Here is a 24,783-nt window from a genome sequence, read left to right as displayed (position 1 = left end):
ATATATATATATATATATATATATATATATATATATATATATATATATATATATATATATATATATATATATATATATATATATATATATATATATATATATATATATATATATATATATATATATATATATATATATATATATATATATATTTCTCGTTTAAATAACATTTTAAAACTTCCAGTGTGTATTCTGTTTTGTTCCACTTTTGACAAAGAATCCGTAAATATATGAAGTTTGGCTTTTACAGAGCAGCCTCTGTATGAAATTTGAATGCTGATTTGAAATTCGTACTTTTTTTTTAATATCAGAATCCTCACGAGCTATACTGGACTAGTTAGAAATGAAAATTTACTAATGAAATACTAATGAAAAATTTAAAAAGAAAAAATTCCTAACCCTAGAAGAAATTTTGTCAAAATGAAAACTGTGCATAATACTGCCAGTGTTAAGCCATCATTATGCAGTTTGCAAAATTTATATTTGATCATTAAGAAAATTAGTCACTATATTTTCTTTTATTTTACTAAGTACATTAAATACTTTCTCTGAAGAAATTTTCTCGATGAATTTTTAGATCTGAAATTGATTGGTATATCCATATCATTAGCATTACAATTCAATATTTTCAAATAACTTAGCAAACTCATTACTAACTTTTCGATTTGTGTAAGTCACCCGAGTTCAATTATTTCATTATTCTAATTTCCATTATGAACAAGATTACTGTCAAACTTCTGTCTACAACTTGTCACAGTTTAGTCAAATATTACTTCGTTAATTGAGATTTAATCAGTTTAGCGAATGCAATCGCAAAGTTTTACATTACACCTCCAGGCCATAATTGGTTCAATTTATTCACCCGATATGCCTTGGAATAAGTTCCACTTCGTACAATTTTGCTGGAAAACTGCAATGAAAAATTTGTAATGTTTTATAAAATTATGTTAGCGTAGTTATGCTTAAGTATTTCCCTTTTTGGTGTTTAATGCGTATGAATGGAATTAGAATCAGTAAGCATTGCACACTTTTGGCTGTGTTACTTGTTATAAAAATTCATAACAATTCAGAGGAATAATTTTAAATTAAAAATTAAAAATTTTACTGCGAAATGAATGTTAAATTTGTTATTTGTTTATAATTTCCTTTTATTTCATAGCCGGCGTCGAATAGCCGACCTATTTTTGTGTTTACGACTCTCAATGTTAATCCGTGGCCTTGCATTTATGAACCAAACCCGGAAGACAGTGGTACTCCTGGATAAACCATTGGGAAAAACTAGCTTTCGTGATGAAACTAACTTGCATTTGTGTTACATGGAGATTAAAACCACGAAAAACTCCCACAGTCAGTTTAATGGCTAGGGGACTCTAACTTATGATCTTTCTACCGCTGAGGGCATTTTTAAGTCTGCACTGTGGTCGGTGCTAGCCGGGAGCAGAATGCGTATCGACGGCTATCTCAAGGATTCGAACCGGGATTACATCATTGGGAGGCTAGTGCTCTATCTTTTGACACCTCTCAACTTTATTTGCTTAGTAGAGTTTTTCTTGCCGTTCATATCACATTAGTTTCTTGTTATCTCTCAGTGTTGGAAATTTTTTACGAGGCCGCAGCACAATGGTCTGAATCGAAAACAAAAGCTGGTCGAAATTAAATTTCTTTTTTTTGATTATAGAAATTTTTTTAAATTTTTTTTTCCAGATTTTTCTACTGAAGGAACAGGCTTGTCTTAATCATTATTTTTAATTTTCGGGGACTTAAGATAATAAAAGTCGTTAACTTTTTTGGAAAATTTTAACTACAAAATACTTTTTTCACCTTGCGAAAATAGTATATTTAACGAATGCAAATACTATGTAATTTAATACCGTTAAGTTGCGTTTTACTTGATCACATGGACTTCTTAAAACAATGTACTTAATTTTCTGCTTTTTCACATTTTTTAGATTTGAATTAAGAAATGTTAGTCATCTTTGATTGATATAAAATAGCTTAAAAGTATTTTGATCAACAAATGCAAAGACGAAAGAAGAATACATAAAAAATGCATTTTACTTGCTTATATAGACTTGCTTATATAGATATTATTCACACTAGTAATGTTTACTTAAACAAGGTATTAAATACTTCTAATATTGGCGTTATAAGTATCGTGTTGAAGAGAGTCTATTATACCAAGTATCATCGTATAGGTCATGTAGAAAAGAATAATTACCCTATTATCACTAGCCAACAAATTCATGTTATCCAATGTAAGACCTTTATTTTTATTACTGGAATATTACGGTGAAGTTTCATAGTATTAGAATTATCATTATATCAGATAGAAGTTCAACTCACTAAAAGAAAAATTATCCATAACATGTAGTATCATTTAAAATGTAATGATCAGAATTTACCATAATTTTCCGATGACTTCAACTTTTATTTTATATCATTAATTCTTGTTGAGTTTCCACTATTTAAGTTTATATAAATATGCTTTAAAAGCGTAAGTATCAATATAAGAAACACGTGGTATACCTTTTAAAATACGAATTTGGTTATTCCCATACTTATCATACATATAACATATACATATACCCAACATATAACATAACATATACATGTACATATAAAATATTTATCAAAACCTATGGAAATTTTTTTTAGATGTAGCCCGAGAATCGGAGGGAGTCTTAAAGTCGACAGTTAGTTGCACCGTATGTATAATCACCAAATTTGGTGTGGGTCGGTTCAGAATTGAGGATTTTTATAAGGTAGATAACATATATGCATATACCCACATGCATATAAGCCTATGATTCCTACATCCAAATTTATATCAGATTCCACAATTGTTTCATACGCAAATAGCTCCCACGTAACCCTACGGGACAAACCTGGTGAACAAGGTGGCCATGCGTTATTGCAATTGTCTGCCATATTCTTGCTGATGTATTCCAAGCTTAAAAAATTTCACAACGATTAATATTTTCCTCCGGACTTTTTAATATGATCCAATTAAAGGGAGAGAATTCAATCTTTTTTTACACATACATTTTGCTTCGAAAATTAAATGCGTGAATACAACGAAACTTCAGAAAAGAAGGCTGCAATTGCAAACTTCGTAGTTAACTATTTTAACTATAGAGCGAGTAAAAGTGGTTAATTTTGTTGTCTCAAATTTTCATTAAAGCTGGTGTACGTACTGTCCTCTTCTGAGTTGAAACCCATAAAGCAAGCTCCATTTAACTTGAGCTGCACAGTAAATATAAATACGCGTTATCTACTCAAGCAGTTACGCAGTTTATTAACGGAATTAGTTTTCTAAAATATTAAACAGATTTTAATTAGTTTACAGTTGATATTAATTATGCTTTCTCTTTAAGTAATAATTCAAAGATATGTGGCACATTTTATACACAAGATTTTCCCAAAACAGTTCCTGTTCAATTCCTTTAACGCTAAGTAAATTATTCAAAAATGTAGTCACAATGGTAACATTTCTTTTACAGTAAAGTTTAAGGAAGGAAGTCTTGGTTAATGCCAATAAAGAAAACTCCATGGAAGCCTTTTTTAAAAATCCTCAATAGCATCACAACTAAGTTTTCAGCATTGATTTTCATCTGATTTTCAAAAGGGTTGCACTGAGTGGCGACATGTTACAGGTATTAGTGTGATCACTAATCAAACAGATTTTTCTATGTTTGAGTCCTGACAGTGACTGAATAGTCACACTCCATTTACTGAATTTTCTAATCAGTTGGGTCAATTGGTATTTTGAATTAACTTCAAGTACTTTTGACAACAAGAAGGTAAGATTGTAATTTCCACAATTTTACTGAATGTCTACTTTAATATTATATTCTTTGAAATTATATTTTTTTAAATGATATAAAAATTGAAGACCATACAAATCAAAATTTTTTTGGACTATTATTAAATTAAAATAATAATAAATTAAAATAATAATTATTAAGAACAATATTTTGCTTGCATTTATCTTTGGATAAATGAATTTTTATAAAAAAGTGTGTGTTAAAATATTTCGATTGGGCCGGGATAGCTTGGTTGGTAGGGCACTGGGCCCATGTCCAAGTGGTCGTGGGCTCGATCCCTGCCGGCCGAAGACTCCCCGTGTAGTAAATGGTGACTAATGCACGTTAAATCTGTCGAGTCTCAAAGTCCTCCATGTTCCCATAACAAATCAATACTGAATTGGAGATTGATCGTTTTCTGATTCAGGTCAAAATTACGATCAGTGAATGAATGAATGGATGTGTGAATGGGTCCACCCTATAAAAGGGCATAGCGTATGGGTGAGGCAGAAATCGAATTCTTGGCCATAGATGGCGCCACTGGGAAATAAGAACAATCGCACCTCCTCTGCCGTAATGGCGTACGTCAACAACAGCAGCAATATTTCGATTAACTTATAACATTCTAGAGATATGTCGAAATAGGCAAAAACTAAAATTAACATGAAGGGTTCCAAACTTTGGACTGCTCTCCTAACTAAACTATTAGGCCACTATCTTTCAGATTGCGGATACCCTCTATATTTTATAGATCATAAATCCGAATTCATTGAAAAAAAAGGCATATTTATTCAGAAAAAGGCATCTTTGTGTCTGATTTCGTTACTTAAAATATTGTCTGCACTAATTATTTAGCATATTTGAGGTAGTACCCCTCGACCTATTGAGATTGGGTCCTAGAACTTGAAGACCCGATCATTAGATCAAAAGTAATTCAGGGTGGTCTGTCTTTTCTTTTGCGCAATGTAAATATAAAACAACAGGATATTCGATATAATCATGGCTTTTTATTGATAACCGCAGCATTGCGCTGTATCAAAAGTAGACACATCAGAAAATCTTTTCTTGAAATATTGTTTCATGTATTTGAGATATTTCGTTCCACTGGTTTATAAAAAAGAAAAATTTGGGTTTATTTGGTTTTATAAATCAAACTATTATTTTAAAAATTTTTTAAGGACTAAATATTCATGAAGGAGGTATGCACACAAACCTATTATTCAAATTTCTATTATTTAATTTAAGCTGTCTCTTTTTAAATTTGCCACTTTTGAACCATAAAAAAAGTATTATATTTTGAGAACAATTTTATTCACACTGATACAATACTGTAGGTATATAACTTGACATATTTTAGCGTAATTAAAAAAAATTTGTCGAGGAAGAAATAAAACATGCTTTTTAAAGTTAGCTCTTGAGTCTTATAAGAAGTCTTCTGTAAAGTAGTATGAAAAATTGCATTTTTCAAAATTGACTTTTGTTAAAAACTCGCTTGTTAAATCGCCACTGTTAAAAATGAGACTACTTCCTTTAAATCTTTTAAAGATAGGATCAGTGATATTTTCTAGCTTATAACCTTCATTAAAAAAGGATTTTTTTTGCACATCTTTAATATTTAGTTATTTTTTATACGCCATGTCAGATAAACTTAATGATCGGTATTTGGAGGATTGCGTCACCAAATTAGTATTCCTAATGTCAGTTGAAATCACGTGTTTATCTTATTTATAGTTATGTTTTTAAATCATGAATTTATTAAACTAAATAATTTAAAATCAACAGTAATCCAAATAAAAAAAAAATTGAAAAGTTTCTAGTTTTGAAAACCAAAATGAATGGAGAAATAACAATAATTTGTATAAGATTTACGTAAAAAATAGCTATATTTTCATTGACGCTAATATTAATGCTTGATTAAATTTGTTATTGGATAATAATGTAATTAAAAAAGTAGCTATGTTCCAAAAAGCAAAATTAAATGGTATTTACTTTGTTAGGGGAACTTTGAGAAATCTCTATATTACTGACTACAATAAGGCTTAATATGTACAAATAGAAATAAAAAATAAGCTATGAGCTAAAATGAAAAATTATTGGGAAAATTGTACGAATTTGCTTAAGAGAAACGTAAAAAATCCAATTATTATAGACGCAAATGATGCTTATAATTAGTTTTAGTAAACAGTACTTATTGAAATAAAAAAATATGCTATGGACTTATGAAGCAAAAATAATATAGAGAAATGTTACTAAATCTTTTAAGGAAAACGTAAAATATTGCCATTTTATTATTAAAGCTATTGATGCTAAATTAATTACTAATTGAATTTAAAAATAATGTACTGTGATGCCACAATTGGCCTTACATATTTATTTCCTATCTTTTAAAATATCTTTCATTACTTAAGCTTATTTTTATTAATAGAATTATATTTAAAATAAATCGAAGACTTAATCTTTTAAAACGAATATTAAAATATTTATTCTTCTCTAAAGGATACTTTTTATTTCATTACTAATGCAGACTTATTAATTCACTGTCGCCTCTAATCGAAAACAAAAATCTATTAATTACTTTTTATTTTAAATTTCTAACCGCAAAAATGTTTCAGTTGCGTGGTTGTAATAATTCTCATAAATTTGTTGGCGACTTGTGATCGCCAAGGTATTCTTTTAAACTCAATATTGATATGCTGATTGGCTTTGTTTCGGCTATGTTATAATTTGATAATTCGCCAATTTTGTATCTCCTATCCATGCTTCTGTGTCCGATGGGAACAAATTACATGTACTTTTTAATTTGGCTTTTGATTAGGCAGGTCGTGGGGGATTTGTCTCCCATGGCCTGCCCTTATTAATATTATTATGCAAAATTGATTCAACTGAAATTCTTATGGATTATTGGTACCTCGAGCTCTGCAAATATATTAAATAAAAGCTTTATATGATCCGGTTTTCATTTTCAAGTGTTATATTCATCATCCCTTCTGTTTTCATCACAATCTTCAACTAGTCCACTATACTATACAAACTTTCAACACCCCTGATATACCATCTCAATATAAATTGGCACCCTGATAAATACATCTCCATAGCTACGCTAAAAGCAATATTAATAGGGAAACGGTACTATTTCATTTAAGAGAAGAGTGAAAAACCGCCTAACTATTATTGACGCCAATGATTCTTATTATTCTTATTTAAATTGGTACTAAGTGCTAACTGAAAAAAAAAGCTATATACTCTAAATTTATATTCTAAGCAAAATTAAGACATAAATGGCGCATAGGAAAGATTAATTGTTTCGAAGGAAGAGCTTGATTTCACTGGACTGAATTGACAGCTACTATAATTGGACCCAAAAGTGCCGAGTAATACCGTTTCGCTTATTTCTGCTATTACAATGAACGCAAATATTAATGCTCAAAAAATGCATAATGTAAATAAAATTTTAATACTTACTTCAAATGTCCTGTACTTGCGAATGAAAAGAAAAGGAGTAGCAACAGCAGCTGAAACAAACCATATGATACTGATAACCACACTCGTTCTTTGTTTAGTGATGCGCACATGTAAGGGGAATATGATGGCCACAAAGCGGTCACATGATATGGCTGATAAGGTGAGCACGCTTGCTGTCAAACACGTCACTGAAAGGAAATGAAAAGTTCTCAAATATAAAATTAAGAATGACTTTTCGTCTTAAAATGCATTATAAATAATTATTACGAGACAAACAAATTATTGTCATGAGATGTGTTCAATTAAATCATAACATTCGTTTGGATTAGTTACAGCAGACACAGGCACAATTATTTTATTTAAATTATAATAGTACATTCTGCGTAAGTGAAAAACTTTAATCTCAGTCAAAAATATTTTTGTATACAATTTATCAGTTTATTCTTAAAAGTTTTATTATTTTATTTATTACTTTTTTTAAGTAAGATTTCATCGATAACGATGTTTTTATCTAGTGTAATTACGAAATAAGGACGCCGATTATTATTCGATATTGGGTTGGTTTGGTTCTAATGCCATTTGCCACGCGAGTAAGCCTACTTGGTGAAACCGAGCAAATTTAAGGCAGAGTGTGCGATTCTTGTTTTTCAGTGGCGCCATCTATGGCCAAGAATTCGACTTCTGTCACACCATACGTCACACCTGTTTATAAGGTGGACCCATTCATACATCCATTCATTCATTCATTCATGGATCGTAATTTTGACCTGAATTAGAGAACGATCGATCTCCAATCCAGTACCCTAAGAGGTATTGATTTGTTATGGGAACATGGAGAACTTTGCGACTCAACAGAATTTTAACGTGCATCAGTCACCAACTACACGGGGATTCTTCGACCGGCGGGGTTCGAACCAACGAACTCTCGGACATGGGCCCAGCGCCCTACCGACCAGGCTATCCCGGCTTATTTGATGTTAAAATTGACAAATAAATTAAAAAAAATTTGGACAAAAGTGACGCAAAACTTTTAAAATATAATTTTCCATAAGCTGTATATCAAATAATTCAATGTTTAATGAACATGTCTCATTTTATACCAGTTTAACGTTTATTCAAGTGCAAGTTATTTATACATTTAGTTAGTGTACATAAATAATGAAATTTAATTCTAATTCGTAAGATTTTATTTACTTCGTTGTTTGTTTAAGATTTTAATATTTGTGCCAAGAGACTCTCAACAGGAAAAATAAGTAAAGATCACTTTGTGTGTCGTGCAGAATTGTATTTCTCTAATGTGTATTTTGAAATACTTGTACTTCATTAGGGCTTCGAGCAATTCATGGATTTCAATATTTGGGTTATGAAATTCCCAGCTGTGCAGACTCAAGTGTATTTTTTCCAGATGTGCTTGAAATATTTGGATTTCGTCATGAAACGAATTTTCTTTCCTTCGTATAATATGCTCAAAATACAACTCGTAGTTTTGAAGGGATATTATAGTTTGAATGCTGATAAACGAGTTTAAATTCAAAATGACGATGACAAGGTGACGAGGAGTTCGTGTAATACGTAAATAAAGCTTTATATCTAGTACTTAAGGAGCTATTCTTTTGCACATGCTCAATGTTTTTGCTGAAATAACAAGGATTAAAATTTATTTCCTACGGTTTTTCTAAATTTTTGTGTTTTAATTCCCCAAATTTTAGTTTTTTACCTCACATTTATGAAAATAAACCTTCATATCCTGTTTGTTATTGTTATCTATACATTGTCTTTCCTCCCACTTTCATCATATTACTCCACTTAATGTTACCACACCTGATGTTACACCACCTAAAATTAATCTTTTTGCGGGGGAGGGAGGATTTCACCATCTTCTAAGAGGAAATTAAATTGTTTCAATTCATTTTATAAGACATAAAGGTTGAAAGAAATTTTTAAATTTTCGGATATTTACGCCATATATATACTTACCATATATGCCATACCATATATTGTATTCAAAAGTAAATGAATATGAAGCTTAAGTACGTTATCTTTCCTCACATTGTCCGATAAATAAACATATCTACTTATTACATCTTTTGATTTCTTATCTGATTTTCAATCTATATGTCTATGAATTTAATTTTAAAATTATTTATTACCGATACATTCAGATCATTTATACGATGCGCTTTTTCAATGAGTAAAGGAGTAATTGCGCACTTAGCAGATTAATTAAAATAATTTAATATTCAAATATATAATGATAAAATAACATTTTATAAAAGCCAACGCTTAAAAAATAAAGAGAAACTTTTTCAAAAGCAATAAATGAAGAGAATAATTTTTTGCAAATAAAAATGAAACAAATCGAGAAGAAATCTGAAGCAAAAAGAACGAAAAAAATAAATATTTCGTTGAAACTTATGTTTTTATTTTATTTGAGAGATAAAGTAAATGTATTAAAAATCTGTTTCCCGGAAAAAGAAACCATCAAGGCATCAACTTGAAGTTTAAACTTCTTTTATGAAGAAAAATTCTTTTGATATTAAGAAAAGTTTCCAAAACTTTTTATTTAACTTCTCAGGCTTAATTTCCTCTCATTATTTTTTCCTTAACTACATCTTCTGAGTTTAGTTTTGAATTATAAATTAATTTCAATTTATTTAAGAGACACTTCATCTGTTTTTTTTTAAAAAAAAGTAAGAGTATTTTCGAATAAAATCGTCTTAGATATTTTTTGTTTAAATTTTTAATTCCGAACAGAGTTTTAAAGGTTCGTCCTCACCCTAAAAATCTAACGCTACACAACGAAAACTACAGTAAAATGATTTAAGTATAAAAATTGACGTAATTGGGGTGTTCCGTATTGGCTGTCCTTAATACATATTTTCAGAATTCTTATGAAAAAGGACGTTGGAAATGGCAATGGAAAAAAAAACTATGCACATTAAGAGTTACAGTTAAATATTTATCTGTTCAAACTCTAACAAAGGTATTGTTAAAGTCCATAAAAGGGATCAACATAATCTAAAAAACTGTTTAGCTATTATAAGAAAAGAAAGAGTTTGAGACTTTTTTTCACTCTCTTATAATTCCGAAACCGTTTTTGCTACGATTCTGAAACTTGGACTGCGTGTAAGGGCAATTTCAGCACCCGACACTGCTCTACATCAACCGAAACAAAAGGTTGCCGTTAAAAAAGTATGTTTTAAGTAATGCAATGAGCATAGCTATATATTTTAATTTCAAAATGTCTGTGAACAGTGCGAAGTGATTTAATCATGTATTATTTCTATCCGTTTCGGTTCTGTTAAGCCTATTTCGAATTCACCTTTATATTCCCTCTGTGCTACGCGTATGTTTGATTTACAAACTAATTTTAAGAATTATTGTACTATATTTGCATTCTAAATTAATGATTTTTATTTTACTTTATATTTTATACGTAAAAATACCTTTTACTTACTCTCAAGCAAATCGTATAGGACTGTAATTATAAATTTTAGTGCTACTAAATACGAAAAAAAAATGAGAGTGGCTATTTTACACTAAGTGTAAGAGAACACTCATGTTGCTGCGGAACACTTAGGGAAGCATAACTTTGGTGTAAAATAGTTGTCGCCATATTTGTTTTTAAGATAAACGAGAATCTTTTACAGTGTAATGCTGTTTAGTACCGATTTATTTATGATATACAATTTTTTTTTGAACTCCATACAAATAATACGTTTGCAGCTAGTTTGGTGAAGGTAAGACAAAGGTAAACGCATCTGAATTCCACAAGACAAATAAACTGGTTTTTGTTCTTTTAATCTCTTTTTTGATCATCTTGACATCAGTAGTCAATGGTCGGAATTTGGAAACATTTTCCCCCTTACAAGAAAACAACATAATTATACATTGTATGGGCAAAATAATCCGAAGGAATGAAATTCAGGAATTACACAGAACTATATTTCCGGAAAGCCGACCGGCCTGTGTAGGGGTTAGGGAACTGCCCTTGCATCAGAAAGGTTCTGGGTTCGAATCCCGGACAAGGTATGGATGTTCTTTCCTTCTCTGTACTATCTGTCCTCACTGTGGGAGCTACGTTGGCCCACCTAATATGGTGCCCCTGAAAGAAAGGCCAACAAATCTGCCCTGTAAATGCCTGAATTGACCAAAAATGTTAATACAGGTGGGCATTGGGAAAAATATATTTCCGGAATTCGGACGATAAAGTATGAAATGGTAAATAATTCATGTTTTGTCTATTTTTCCTTTATAAGGACAAAAGAAAACCCAGTAAAGTATAAAATAAACTAACCGATACTTAGCTATCTCAAACAGCTCTTGCATGTATTCCAACGATTGACTGGACTTTCTACTTTATCTTTATCTACGCATGCAGGATTTCAGGCTTCCTGATGGTTTTGTCTAATTAACGTGCATCTTTGTTTAAAAAGTAAGTTTTAATTTTTAAATGAAATCTTTTTATTTATCCTTTTTTTTATTCTTGATCTTTTTGTGTTTTGGAATTATGTAAAATACCTAGACATTGAATACAAAAGTATGGAATGACTTATTTTTCCTTAAAAATTCACTTTGGGAAAAAAATTAGCAATTGTGCTGATAGAGACAGGAAAAAAGGAAGTAGTGATACGATTTCTCCATAATACAGAAAAAATTTTTATATTTGATTCTAAAAATATTTAGTGCGAGCATTATTCCTTAATTATTAAAATTGTAATAAATTAAAGACAAGAAATATAACTGAAAAGACAAAAACATCAGGCTCTTTTAGTTATTTTTCTTCCTATTTTCAAATAGGTTATTAAAAGAAAAAGTAAGATATTTCGCACTATTTTTTGATGATAGAGATGATATTCTTTTGAAACAAAAATTAATTGCTTCAACAATTTAACATGCATCACTAATATGGATCAGATGAACTTAATATTTTTAACTTAATATTTTTTTATATACAAAACAATTTAGGCAATTTTTAGAACGTTATTAAAAAACATGAAACTGAAAAATGAATTAAAGTGAAGATTTAAATTTTACCCAAAATAAAAAAGAAAGATTTAATATGGTTGCCAGCATTATTAATATATAAAAGTGTTTTTTTTTACCTAAAACCAACAAATGAATAAGAAAATAATCAATATAAAAGTTAATAAAATAAATAAAAGTTATGCATGAAAGATTCGATAAAAATAAATGGAACATTAAACCCGCCATCTTTCTTTAATTTTTTTTGCTTTTTTTTACTTTAAATAATCTGCATTTACACTTCACAAGTCGCACTTTTGTGTAATCTCTAGTTATAATATTTTTAATTTCAAACATGAACAAGTTTTAATTTAAAAATGCCAGTTGGGGGAAACGGAAGTTGTCAAATTATAATTTAACTTTATCAGAAGTCGGAACAAGGAGAAAACATTTTTTAAAAATAATTTATACTTTAGGCACCTGGGATCTTAGTTTTAAATCATCCAAAATATTTCTAAATCAATTTAAAAGAAAATTGCAAGGAGCGTACGGGTATTCCTGTTATCGTGAGAAAAATATTTTATTAAGTCTAATGATTTTTTTTTCATGTTTTAAAGAGAAATAGTTTTTTTTTCACAATCAAAGATAAGTTGTGAATTCTGAACGGGTAAAGGAAAGTTATTTTTCGTCGTTTTCTGTAAATGAAAATAGTCTTGCTTTTTGCAAAAACAAATTGAAAAAAGATTTTATAGCTTTTAGCTATAAAATCTTTTTGCAATTTGTTTTTAGGAGTTGTGTTGTTACAACTATATTGCTATCAAAACATCATGCAATAAAAAGACTTGCTTTACCAGCTTTTATACTAAAGCTTCTAAAACTATTATAATTGGTGCAACAGTTTTGATACTTTAAAAATGGATATTTTTAATTTTTCAATTGTCGGAATGTGTTTTTCTTCTATTAAATAGCTTTTTTGTATGAGTTTGAATATAGTTTCTATGTGATGAAATTAAAATTTTTAAAATAGAGCTGGGAATTGTAGATTTATTTTATAGCATCTAAAATAATAATGCAATTTTTAAAAATGTTCAATTCCTTACGTTTTAAAATTTTCAAAACGCTCACATTTACAACTGTATATTGTTTTAGACGATAGCTATCAGATTTATCTTCAAATATTTTAAAAGAAACGGAATAATTAAATAATGTTAGAAAATAAACTGAAGTGAGGAGGAAGAGTGAAAATAACTTATCTCAGTTGACTAAATGCAATAAATATTTTTAATTTGGGGTTTTAAGTCTGAATAATAAATTCGCACACCGGTGCTGTAATTAGCATTAAAAGAACAATTATAAGATTTTTAGAATAGCCTGCACATGAGATATAAATAGCACAGAACGCTTAAAATGCTTCATAATGAGTTTAAAAATGGAAATTAATTCTGAAAAGAATTTCAGTCGATGGAATGGAATGCTCTTTTTTGGTTTGCAAAGCAAACTGTATAAGATTGAATAGCAAATTTTGGTTGTTGTGAAGATTCAACGAACAGTGGGAGCCCACTACTTAGCTTTATTTCTTTCATTTTTAGCTATATTTTTGTAAAACTGATTTCACAAATTTAAGAAAAAAACTTGCCTATAATTATAAAACTTATTTGACTAAGATTTCTTTCAAGAAAATAATTTTTAATCATTCTTTATAACTCTTTAAATTAATTTTAGCAATAACCGAAATGTTAGAATTATAAGATATCAAAAAATTACAGCTTTGATTTCTATATTATTGTGCATTAAAAGTCAAAATTTAAAATTATGAGGTCTAATTATCCTGATGAAAAAAAATTGAATTCTGAAATTGTACTTTTTAAAATTTATTTAAGTTCTGAAGAGTTTTTTCTTTATTATTGGATCTTTGATAATTAATTGCGTTATTTGTGGAGAATATCCTACATTTTAAAAAGTAAAGTGTTTTTAAAAACATTTATTTTTCAAGAATTATAGGATCTTTGTTATTAATTGCGGATAATAGGATCTTTGTTATTAATTTATTATAGGATCTTTGTTATTAATTTATTATAGGATCTTTGTAATTAATTGCGTTATTTGTGGAGAATATTTTACATTTTAAAAAGTAAAGTGTTTTTAAAAATATTTATTTTTCAAGAATTATTGGATCTTTGTTATTAATTGCGGATAATAGGATCTTTGTTATCAATTTATTATAGGATCTTTGTAATTAATTGCGTTATTTGTGGAGAATATCTTACATTTTAAAAAGTAAAGTGTTTTTAAAAATATTTATTTTTCAAGAATTATAGGATCTTTGTTATTAATTGCGGATAATAGGATCTTTGTTATTAATTTATTATAGGATCTTTGTAATTAATTGCGTTATTTGTGGAGAATATCTTACATTTTAAAAAGTAAAGTGTTTTTAAAAATATTTATTTTTTAAGAAAATTCAAATGAAGGTAGGGTATTCTTTGTTTTACGTATAAATAAAGCAAATCAACGTGAATGAAGCCCAAATTGAGGTAGAAAATGGATATATTATAGTTTTGGTCTTTTAACCAACCTTTATCTTAAACCTATCACGCTTGATCGTGGATTTTCTGATGTAACTAACTCAATCTATAATAAATTTATTTCGAACTGTTTTATCGTATTATCCGAAAACCCGTCCCAAATTAAATTTTTTAAAAAATTAATTTGAATTTGAAGTCGTTTTCTTCTCCGCTAACAAATTGAACTTCAACCTTAATATTCCAAAGGTTGATATTAATAGCTGGGGTATTTATCAAATTTCGTGTCAATGTGCGTACATAGGACAAACTAAACGCATCCTTAAACTTCGACCTAAAAACTCAAAGGATCTGTCCAAAATCAGGAAATTTTACAATCCTCGATTGCCCTATTTAGTTGTAAAATCCGAATCATGGGTTTTAGCTTTCTTCTGCTAAAATCAGTCAACACTGCTTTTCATCTATCAACCTTGAATTCTGGGCATCATTCCATGTTTAAAAAAATTTAGAATAATTTGATTAATGACTTTTCCAGTATATATATATATATATATATATACAGACAGCATATATATACAGGGTCTTTATAATTAAAGTTCCACTTTGAAATGGCTATAAAAATAAAACTACCCGACCAAATGTCATCAAACTTGGTAAATGTCTATAAGAGGTCATGGGATTTTAGTTCCCGCAACAAGAAAAAAAAAGAAAAAAAAAAAGAAAAAAAAACGAAAAAAAAAAGTTCAAAAATTCACCACCAGTGGAGAATGGCACTGTATACAGTGTTAAACAAATGTAAACGTCATGTGACTTTGCAGTTATAAAAGTAAGGCGCCTTGTCTGAGCTGTCAGTGTTCTGAGTCGACAATGTCTGTTACCATGCAAGACTGTGCTTTGCTCGTGAAATGTTACTATGAATGCGACAGCAATGAACGGAGGGCTTTACAAAAGTTACGTACTGTAAGAGGAAAACGCCGAGGTCCAATGACACCGCAAGGTTTAAGGCAAATTTACGGTAAAAGACGTGTAAAACAAATTTTCATATTTCACATTTGTTTAACACTATTGCATACAGCGCCATTCTCCACTGGTGGTGAATTTTTGAACTTTTTTTTTTTTTTTTTTTTGCGGGAACTAAAATCCCATGACCTCTTATAGACATTTACCAAGTTTGATGACATTTGGTCGGGTAGTTTTATTTTTATAGCCATTTCAAAGTGGAACTTTAATTATAAAGACCCTGTATATATAGTATATATATATATATATATATATATATATATATATATATATATATATATATTAATGTTTTAAAATCTAATCTAATTTAGTTACTACTTATTGTACCCCAATATTCCCACATATTTCTTATCTCCTTTCCTTTATTATCTTGTTCAAGTTTGTTCCTCTTCCCCTATTGGTTTAATTACTTTTTTTCCTAAATTTTTAAAGTGTTTTGTTTGTTTCATTACTTTTGTCTGTCATTTCGGTCACTAAGGAAGACCTTGACAAAAGTTGCTTATCGAAATAAACCATTAGCATGTCCATTTTGGGCTTCTATTTGAACATTGTTCACGTTGTTTTGCTTTATTCACATATATTTTATGTCTCAAATTAAATTTTTTTCTAACAGGTACATTTGTAAAAAAAATTTAATGGAAAAGAATTAAGTCGCAAGCAACTGTTTTAGATTTAAGAAAATTTTATGGCCAGTTATAATAACGTTTTAATCAGCATCAGAATAAAATAATTTTGAAAATCACTGCATCATTTTTAGATCCTCGATTCCCTAACTGATTTTCTTGAGAGAAATATATACCAGAAAAGAAGTTTTCCCTTTATGCTTGAATCAGAAGCGAAAAAATAGTTTTATATAGTGAAAGTATATTTAATCCTGCTCATTTTGGGATTACTTACAAATTCCTGAACAGTATAAAAAAAACAGTCTTAAAAGACATTTTTATATTTTCTTTATCGTATATACATATTTTGTTTGCTAGAGGAAACTTGCATGCAATTCCCGTGAGAGAAAAAATAGTGTTCCAAGAGGAAATATTGTTTCAAAACAGATTGTATCATGGGACAAAAAGTAACGATACGGATGTTTTTAATTTAGCATCAAATAACACTATTTAAGAAGTACAATTTTTCCTTGTCAAAATAATTGAATTTATAAATTAACTGAGCTTTTCCTGTCAATCACCCTTAATTACTTCTCAGTCAACATTAATTATCTCATCTTTTAAGGTTTGCAATTATTGTAGCTTTAATGTAAGAATATTTTGTTAATGTGTTAATCGTAGCGAAATAAATGAATACCTAGATTTGTAAAATAATCATTTCTACTAGAAAAAAATAATCTAAGGAATACAGATTGTTTGACTCAATGAAGAGAAGTACACTCTATAACAAAAAAATCGACGAACCAAGAACGCACTAAGACGCGCAAAATCGACCCTCGATCAGGCTGGAATGATGCCGACTGGGGACGCATAGTCTTTAGCGACGAATCCCGCTTCCAACTGTGTCCCGACGATCATCGAAGACGTGTTTGGAGACGCACAGGGCAGAGGGGGAATCCTGCCTTCACTATTGCACGCCACACCGGCCCTCAACAAGGCATTATGGTCTGGGGTGCCATTTCCTTTCACAGCCGGACCCCTTTGGTCGTCATTGGAGGTACACTTACTGCACAGCGGTACGTCGACGACATCCTAAGACCTGTTTTGCTGCCGTTCCTTTTGCAGCTCCCTGGGCTGGTTTTTCAGCAGGACAATGCCAGACCACATACGGCACGCGTTGCTATGAACTGTCTGCAAGCTTGTCAAACTCTTCCTTGGCCTGCCAGATCACCAGATCTCTCTCCCACCAAGCATGTCTGGGATATGATGGGAAGGCGATTGCATCTGGCACGGAATGTTGTTGACCTCGTTCGACAATTGGATCGAATTTGGCAGGAAATACCGCAAGAGACCACCCGGGAGCTTTATCGATCTATGTTAAACGCACTTAAATTTGCAGTAACTTTCGAATAAAAGAAATTTTTTTGAAAAAAAAACTCTCGTCGTTGTTGCTGTGTCCATGGAAGAGGGTTGTTCTCTAAATGCCATTAAAGGAGCTCTGAATGCCATTATGCAACCACCAGCTCTGGAGCTTCGGAGCTATAAGAGATCTTCTTAAGTGGAAGCATACGGAACCTTAAGACATTTGCAGTAAAAATTGGCCATTCAAAGATCGGTTTTTGGTGTTAGTTGGGAATTTTGGCTGTTCTTGCAGTTCATATATCATCTGGTATTATCAGGATGAGATTTTTCTTGCCCTTATAATGTTTTGTCCTTAGTCTGGTTAATGTCAATGTAACATGTAACACAAAAAAAAAAAAAAAAAACATTTCTTCCTTTAATTGCTTTTACCTGTATACTCTAAACCGAGGCTTTAATTTTGTACTTTAACTTTGTGTGATTAAGAAAAGTATAAAAGAAAAGCATTATTTACTAAATTTCCCGATGTTGTCAATGTATTTTTGCTGCGATTAATTATAAGAAACTATGGAACAAAGAAAGATCTACGACAATTTAAAGACACATCCTCATATTCTAAAGAAGAATATTGACATGATTTGGCTTGGTTAATGCATTTCTATTGAAAAATAAGTTTTATTTTCTTCCATCAACAAAGCGTGATAACAAATTTTTTAACACATTTATAATTTAATAAATACTGACATTTCATGATTTGTTCTAATAAATTTAATTGCGTTATGTCGACGCATTTGTTTCTAGGGAAAAAGAGCATACCTTATATATTAATTCATAAAATAAATACGTAAAACATAATTTATGTTAAATTCTGACGAATGCTGCAAAAGCATTTTTAAAAGATTTTGTGAAAAGAAAGAGTACGGCAATTACAATGAAATAAAAATGAAGGCACTTTAAAATTTCCGGAGGACACTTCAGTTTTTGCCAAAGAATAGCTACAGAATATTTTAAAAAAACAAGCATATTTTAACGAAAAAACAAAGCTCAATTTAATTTAAAACTATGAGTTTTTGTGAAAAAAACTAGTTTTTACTGAGATGCATGGTTCTAGGCTTAATTGTCTATAGTTTATAGTCACAATAAAGAATGCGATCAAATAAAAATATAATTACAGTTCTTAAAATTTATTTTTATTTTCATTAAATATGCATAGCAAGATTTAGTTTGAATTTTATGTCATTAAATGAATTTAGAATTTACGTAAAGGCTTTTTTTAATATTTTTTAATGGAAGAATTATTATTTTAAGGAATTATTTTATGGAAGATATTTTCAATAACCTTTCATACTATCTGAAATCCCTCCCCCCTTCGTACTGAATGAAAAAAAAGAAAAATAATCAGCGAATTAGTATATTATATATCTGTTATATGTTATATATCTGTTGCATCTTTTTTATATTATATATCTGTTGATTGTTTATTTAAATCAGTTAAGCTAAAAGTGTTAACTTTGTTTTCAACAGTTGCATTAGAAATTTGTATTACTTATTTGATTAGCGTTAGTATCGTTTTCAAATAGCAATTTTTCTTTGTTAAAACTATTATTACCTGACAAAAAAGATGAAAAAAAAATTGTATACTAAGATTAAGATTGTTTTTTTAAATCAGGCAAAATAAAGATAGAATAGCCGGCAAAGAACGGTTTAAATTTCTGCTACGTATGGATAAATTCCAACTACGTGAAAAAAGTCCAAATAATGCCCAGATGTGAAATTATTTACTCTTTTTTTCACGTAGCTTTACCAAACATTTTATCACAAGCCAAACTAATCGATCTGCAAACTTAATGGCGGGTTTTTGACAGAAGCAAAATTATTTTTTTCTGCCATCATTTCAATATCATGAGTATCAAACTTAGAACTACAAATCTAAAATTTTGAAAGATTTTAACTCAAAGTTTGTCATTAAGCGCAACTTATATTCATGTTTATTAAATAGCAATTATGTAAACTAAAATTACAATTATGCTTACTAAAAATGTAACTTATGTAGTTAAATGTAACTTTTGTATTTGCCTATAATTTTAACTTATGTATTATTGTCAATTATACTTATCAGAATAAACTTTTATGAAAAAGCGTTCGTGTCTTTATTGTCTGAAAAACGATATAGATTGAGATAGAAAGATAAATAGATAAAAAAATACATAGGTAGAAAAATAAATAGATAAATAAATGAATAGTTGTATACAGACAGTCTAATTACATGAAAATACTTTAAATACTGATGTGAAAATTTTCTGAATGGTATATTTTCAGAAAGATTTACATTAAATAATAATAAAAAATACGCACAGACAACCTTAAATTAGGCAGATAATGCTTAGTTATGTGTACAGTTTGAAACATATATAAAATGTTGAAAACTTACTTCTGGAATAATTTGTTTTCCTATAAAAGTACTTCTCCCCCTTAATAATGAAAAAGGAATATACTTGTTCAAGAAAATACTAATTTTATCTGAGTTCATTTACTCTGTTAAAAGAAATGTTAATTAAAAAAATATTTTTTTTTTGCATAACTCTTGCTTTTAAAGTTTAGTATTTCTAAGAAATTTGTAACGTAACAATAAGATAATGTTTGTGCCACTTAAACTTAGAGTGCTTAAGATAAAAAAAATGAGGTAAAATATGATAAATTAGACCGTAGTTTTATCGACCAGCAAGGTTTAAATCTAATTTAAAAGAGTGAAAAGTATTGCAATAAAAGCTTTAGCTAAAAAGCAAAAGAAAAAATGATTTTTTTGGAATTTTACGAATGCATTGCATATTTTAGATGCATATATTAGATTGCATACATTAGCTTACAGAATATGTTCTTTATTCCAAGTTATAATAGACAAATAGCTATAACAATAAATTTCGGGATAAAATTTTTTTAAAAAGAAAGAAATTTAAGGGAATTACTTTAAAAGTAAGGAACATAATAAGCTTAGCTGAAAGCAGAATAACATTGAATCGAATATCTTTGCAATGTAGCAATTTCGTTTTTATCTTTTTTAAGACAAAGAAAAACGAACTAGCGAAGAAATTATACGAAACTTTATACAAACTTTTCAAAGACAAATAACGAGCTATTTACATTTAAAACTTCTGCTTTTAGAAAATTACATCTTCTCACGGATCGTCACGCTCAACCAGAAATGATGAATATTTCGAATAACTTCTAATTGTTGAATATTTCATTTCAAAAATGAGTTAACAATGTTGAAAGAAATCAAATTTTATAAATTGCAAAATTTGACTTTTGAATTAAGTTGTTTTATTAAATTTTTTTTTGTAATTAGAACTATTTGACGAAAAATATATATTTAAAACTACTATTTTCAAAAAATGCTTTTCTGTAGAGCCAAACATATTTTTAACAATAAAACTTATTTTTCAAATAAAATTTCATTATTTGCTGTCATAAACATATTTTGCAAGAAAATAATTTAAGATACAAATTGATTGAAAGCTTATTCGCTTCAAAAATATACGGATTAGAAATAACAGTCCACATGCTTCTAGTGTTCAAAAATGGAATCGTTTTCTTGACAACTTTATTTTTGTATTTTAAATCACTTTTGTTTTTTCACATTCCCTCCTGTTAAGTCTTGGGCTTCTAATTTTTTACTCTTGAATCACGCCGACTGTTATTTCCAATCAGTTTATTTATTGAAGCGAATTAACCTTTTTTAAAAAGTATTATCCTAACGTTTCAGTTACTTGGGATTAATATTTCATTTTATTTTACAGTTTCAGAACATTTTAAAAGGACTAGGTCTGTCTAATTTGCTACAAAATTTCTCCTACATGTTTAGAATACATCATTTAACCAGAAATTGGCTGGGTATAGTCAATTTTCTATGGCTGTACTAGGTCTTACACAAAGTAAAATGATTTTAAAGTTTTGGTGCTTAAACTGGAAAGCACCGCGATCAGATTAAAAACATTAGAACTATTTTAATCTGCAATATATTCTGGGTTCCCTGTAAATTCTGCACGTTTTAAGTTTTGAAAAGTTGAAAATACATTTAATTATGCGTCGGTGTGTAGCAAGAAGGTGGGACCCCTTACACTTCTACCTGAATTTAAAAAAAAGTATCGTGAAATGGTGAAAAATACCAGAATATGGTAAAATGCGCAGTTTACAAACTCCGCGTAGTGTACAATCTGGTGATATCTGTTGGTATCACGAAACATTTGAAGATAAAGCAAAGAAATGCAGACCCCCATGCCATTTTCAAGAAAACTAACTGAGAAATTTCACGTGGCGCAATGTGATTTTCAAGCAAACGGCTTAGTCGCTTTCTTATTCATGATCTCAAAACCCGACGTCATTATTTAATTGATGGTGGTAGTGATGTTTGCGTTCTAAATTAATTAACATAATGAACTTTCTAGCAGAAAACGACTCCTTATTAAAATTTTAATCAAACCTTGAAAGTGTTTATTACCTCTTAAACTTTTTTGAGGTTGTTTTCAGCCTCAGTTTCTGTATAAAAAAAAAGCAAAAACACGAGGGGAATTTTTTTTCTTCAAAATTGTTTATTTAGTTTAGGCAAAAACAAACAGTTTACGGCCTTTAAGTTTATTTTGTATTTCTTTTTATACTTCTTTCTTTATTTTTTTTATTATGTGTTATTAACTTGTACTACATTTAATCTTTTGTATCTTTTCAAACATTGTGACCTTGTACATATCTAAATTCTCAACAAATTCTTGCTGACTGGGCTCGTTCCTAGGCTGGGGTGGAGCCGGACCAGTAGCCAAGCTTTGGGCCATATGGTAAAGGGCCCATAATGACCTAGGCACGTGTCCAAAGCTTGGGGAAGAGAAAAAAAAAGGTGATGTTTGCGTACTTCCATATTCGTCAAATATGCCGTTTGCATCTATGATTCTTAATTCAGCTAATAATTCCTCTATTAAAACTTACGACACTAAATTGATTCCCCAAATTTAAATTTACGCACGTAGTTCAAATGGACTTATTACAAGGCTACGGCGTTGAACAACTTTAGTCATAAACCCAAAAATTGGGTCGGTTGTTCAACGGCGGTTATAGAAATAAAATAAAATCCCCTACACATATGGTTCCGAAACCAAGTGGCGATTTTCGACCTACAGGTGATTATCGCGTGTTAAATCGCATAACTCAGAGAGATAGGTATCCTTTACCTCACATACAAGATTTCCCCCACAATATACATACATATTTTTTAAAATTGATTACACTCGAACATGTCACCAGGTTCCCGTCCATCCGGATGACATTCCTGAAACAGCTATAACGACGCCGTTAGGGCTTTATGAATTTTTATACACGATTTTCGGATTATCTGAGTTAAATTTTGTTTTGTTGTTTTAGATGATGTTTTGATGGCGAGGTCTTCGGAAGAGGAACATATTCAACATTTAGACGTCGTCTGGTAACGCCTTTTAGAGAGTATGGCTTTAGGATAAACATGAGTGAATGCTTATTGGGTGTAACAGAGTTTTATTTTTTAGGATATTTGATAAATAAGGACGGAATGAAGCCTTTACCCGAAAGGATTAAGCCCATTTTAGATTTTAAACAGCCAAAATCTCTAAGATATCTAAGAAGATATTTAGGACTTCTTAATTATTATACACTCAGTACACTCAGCACATACCCAACTTTGGCACGTTCAACTCTATTACACTCAGCACATAGCCAAGCTTTGCTGTCCGAATAACTAAAAGGAGCGAAAAAATCTGACAAAGCGAATATTCAATGAACAGACGAATCCATTAAAGCGTTTGAAGATACAAAGCAAAAATTAGCTAATGTTACTCTACTTTTTCATTAGCGTTACATGTTGACGTATCAGATTTCACAATAGCCTTACACCAAATTACGTCTTTAGATTTACAACCTTTAGGTTTCCTTTACAGAAAATTAAATGACCCAGGAAAAAATATTCGATTTACGATTGCGAACTTTTGGCAGCCTATTATGCAAATAAGCATTTTCGCTTTTTGGTTGAAGGTCGCGTATTTACCTTATACACTGACCACAAGCCTTTCAAATTCGCTTTTAGACAGAAAAGTGAAAAATGCATAACCAGGTAGTAACACCGTCCTGACTACATACAATCTCATCACACGCATATTATCAGGGATCGTGCTTTTTCCACCCGACTTTATTTTTGCTACACGTTGCCTGGGGTCATAGTCAGATTCATGGTTTGTATGTAAAATGATAACCAAGAAGTTAATTGCATTAAAGTTTATAATTGTTAAACGTTCTCCGCCATCATCCTTTAACAATGATAACACCGGATACATTTGCAGATTCACAATGAGAACTCTCCCCATATGATATCGCCTAAATGCAATCGGATTGTGTGACCGATTCCTGTAAAAAAAACTCTCATACGGATTAGGAATGGGATGATGCGATTGAAATTTGCAAAGGAGTATGAAGCACGAGCAACTAAATATTAAAAGAAGATTCTTTGGAATGAATACAAATTCAATCTGTTTGGAAGTGATGTCCGCCGTTTTATTCGTTGTGAAAAAAGTATCAGAATGGCAATTGGAAGCGAGAAAGAGGACTGGTAACCAATCGAGTACAAACTTCCGAAATTAGTTCTTCAGAAACACCCGAGCAACGGGAAAGAAGACTGGTAACCCATTTGTACACACCGCCCAAGCTAGTTCTTCAGAAAAATCCAACCAAGGGGAAAGAAGAAGGGGAATAAGGGGAAAGAAGACTGGTAACCCATTTGTACACACCGCCCAAGCTAGTTCTTCAGAAAAATCCAACCAAGGGGAAAGAAGAAGGGGAATAAGGGGAAAGAAGACTGGTAACCCATTTGTACACACCGCCCAAGCTAGTTCTTCAGAAAAATCCAACCAAGGGGAAAGAAGAAGGGAAATAAGGGGAAAGAAGACTGGTAACCCATTTGTACACACCGCCCAAGCTAGTTCTTCAGAAAAATCCAACCAAGGGGAAAGAAGAAGGGAAATAAGGGGAAAGAAGACT

The 24,783-nt window shown here is 30.1% G+C and overlaps 1 protein-coding gene across 2 annotated transcripts in view; it reads right to left on the bottom strand.

Annotated features, from left to right (window-relative positions):
* Positions 1 to 24,783, bottom strand: part of LOC139426078 (QRFP-like peptide receptor) — a 240,336-nt gene that overhangs the window by 76,712 nt on the left and 138,841 nt on the right. For both annotated transcript variants that reach the window (XM_087167503.1, XM_087167504.1), the window contains exon 2: positions 7,266 to 7,453. In XM_087167503.1, coding sequence (XP_087023629.1) covers positions 7,266 to 7,453 — 188 coding nt within the window. The remainder of the gene's footprint in view (positions 1 to 7,265; positions 7,454 to 24,783) is intronic.

Source organism: Parasteatoda tepidariorum, chromosome 7 (assembly GCF_982258835.1).
Source record: "Parasteatoda tepidariorum strain Cologne lab strain chromosome 7, Ptep-v5.0, whole genome shotgun sequence".
NCBI classification, from domain to species: Eukaryota; Metazoa; Arthropoda; class Arachnida; order Araneae; family Theridiidae; genus Parasteatoda; species Parasteatoda tepidariorum.
This window is presented reverse-complemented; position numbering and strand designations above follow the sequence as displayed.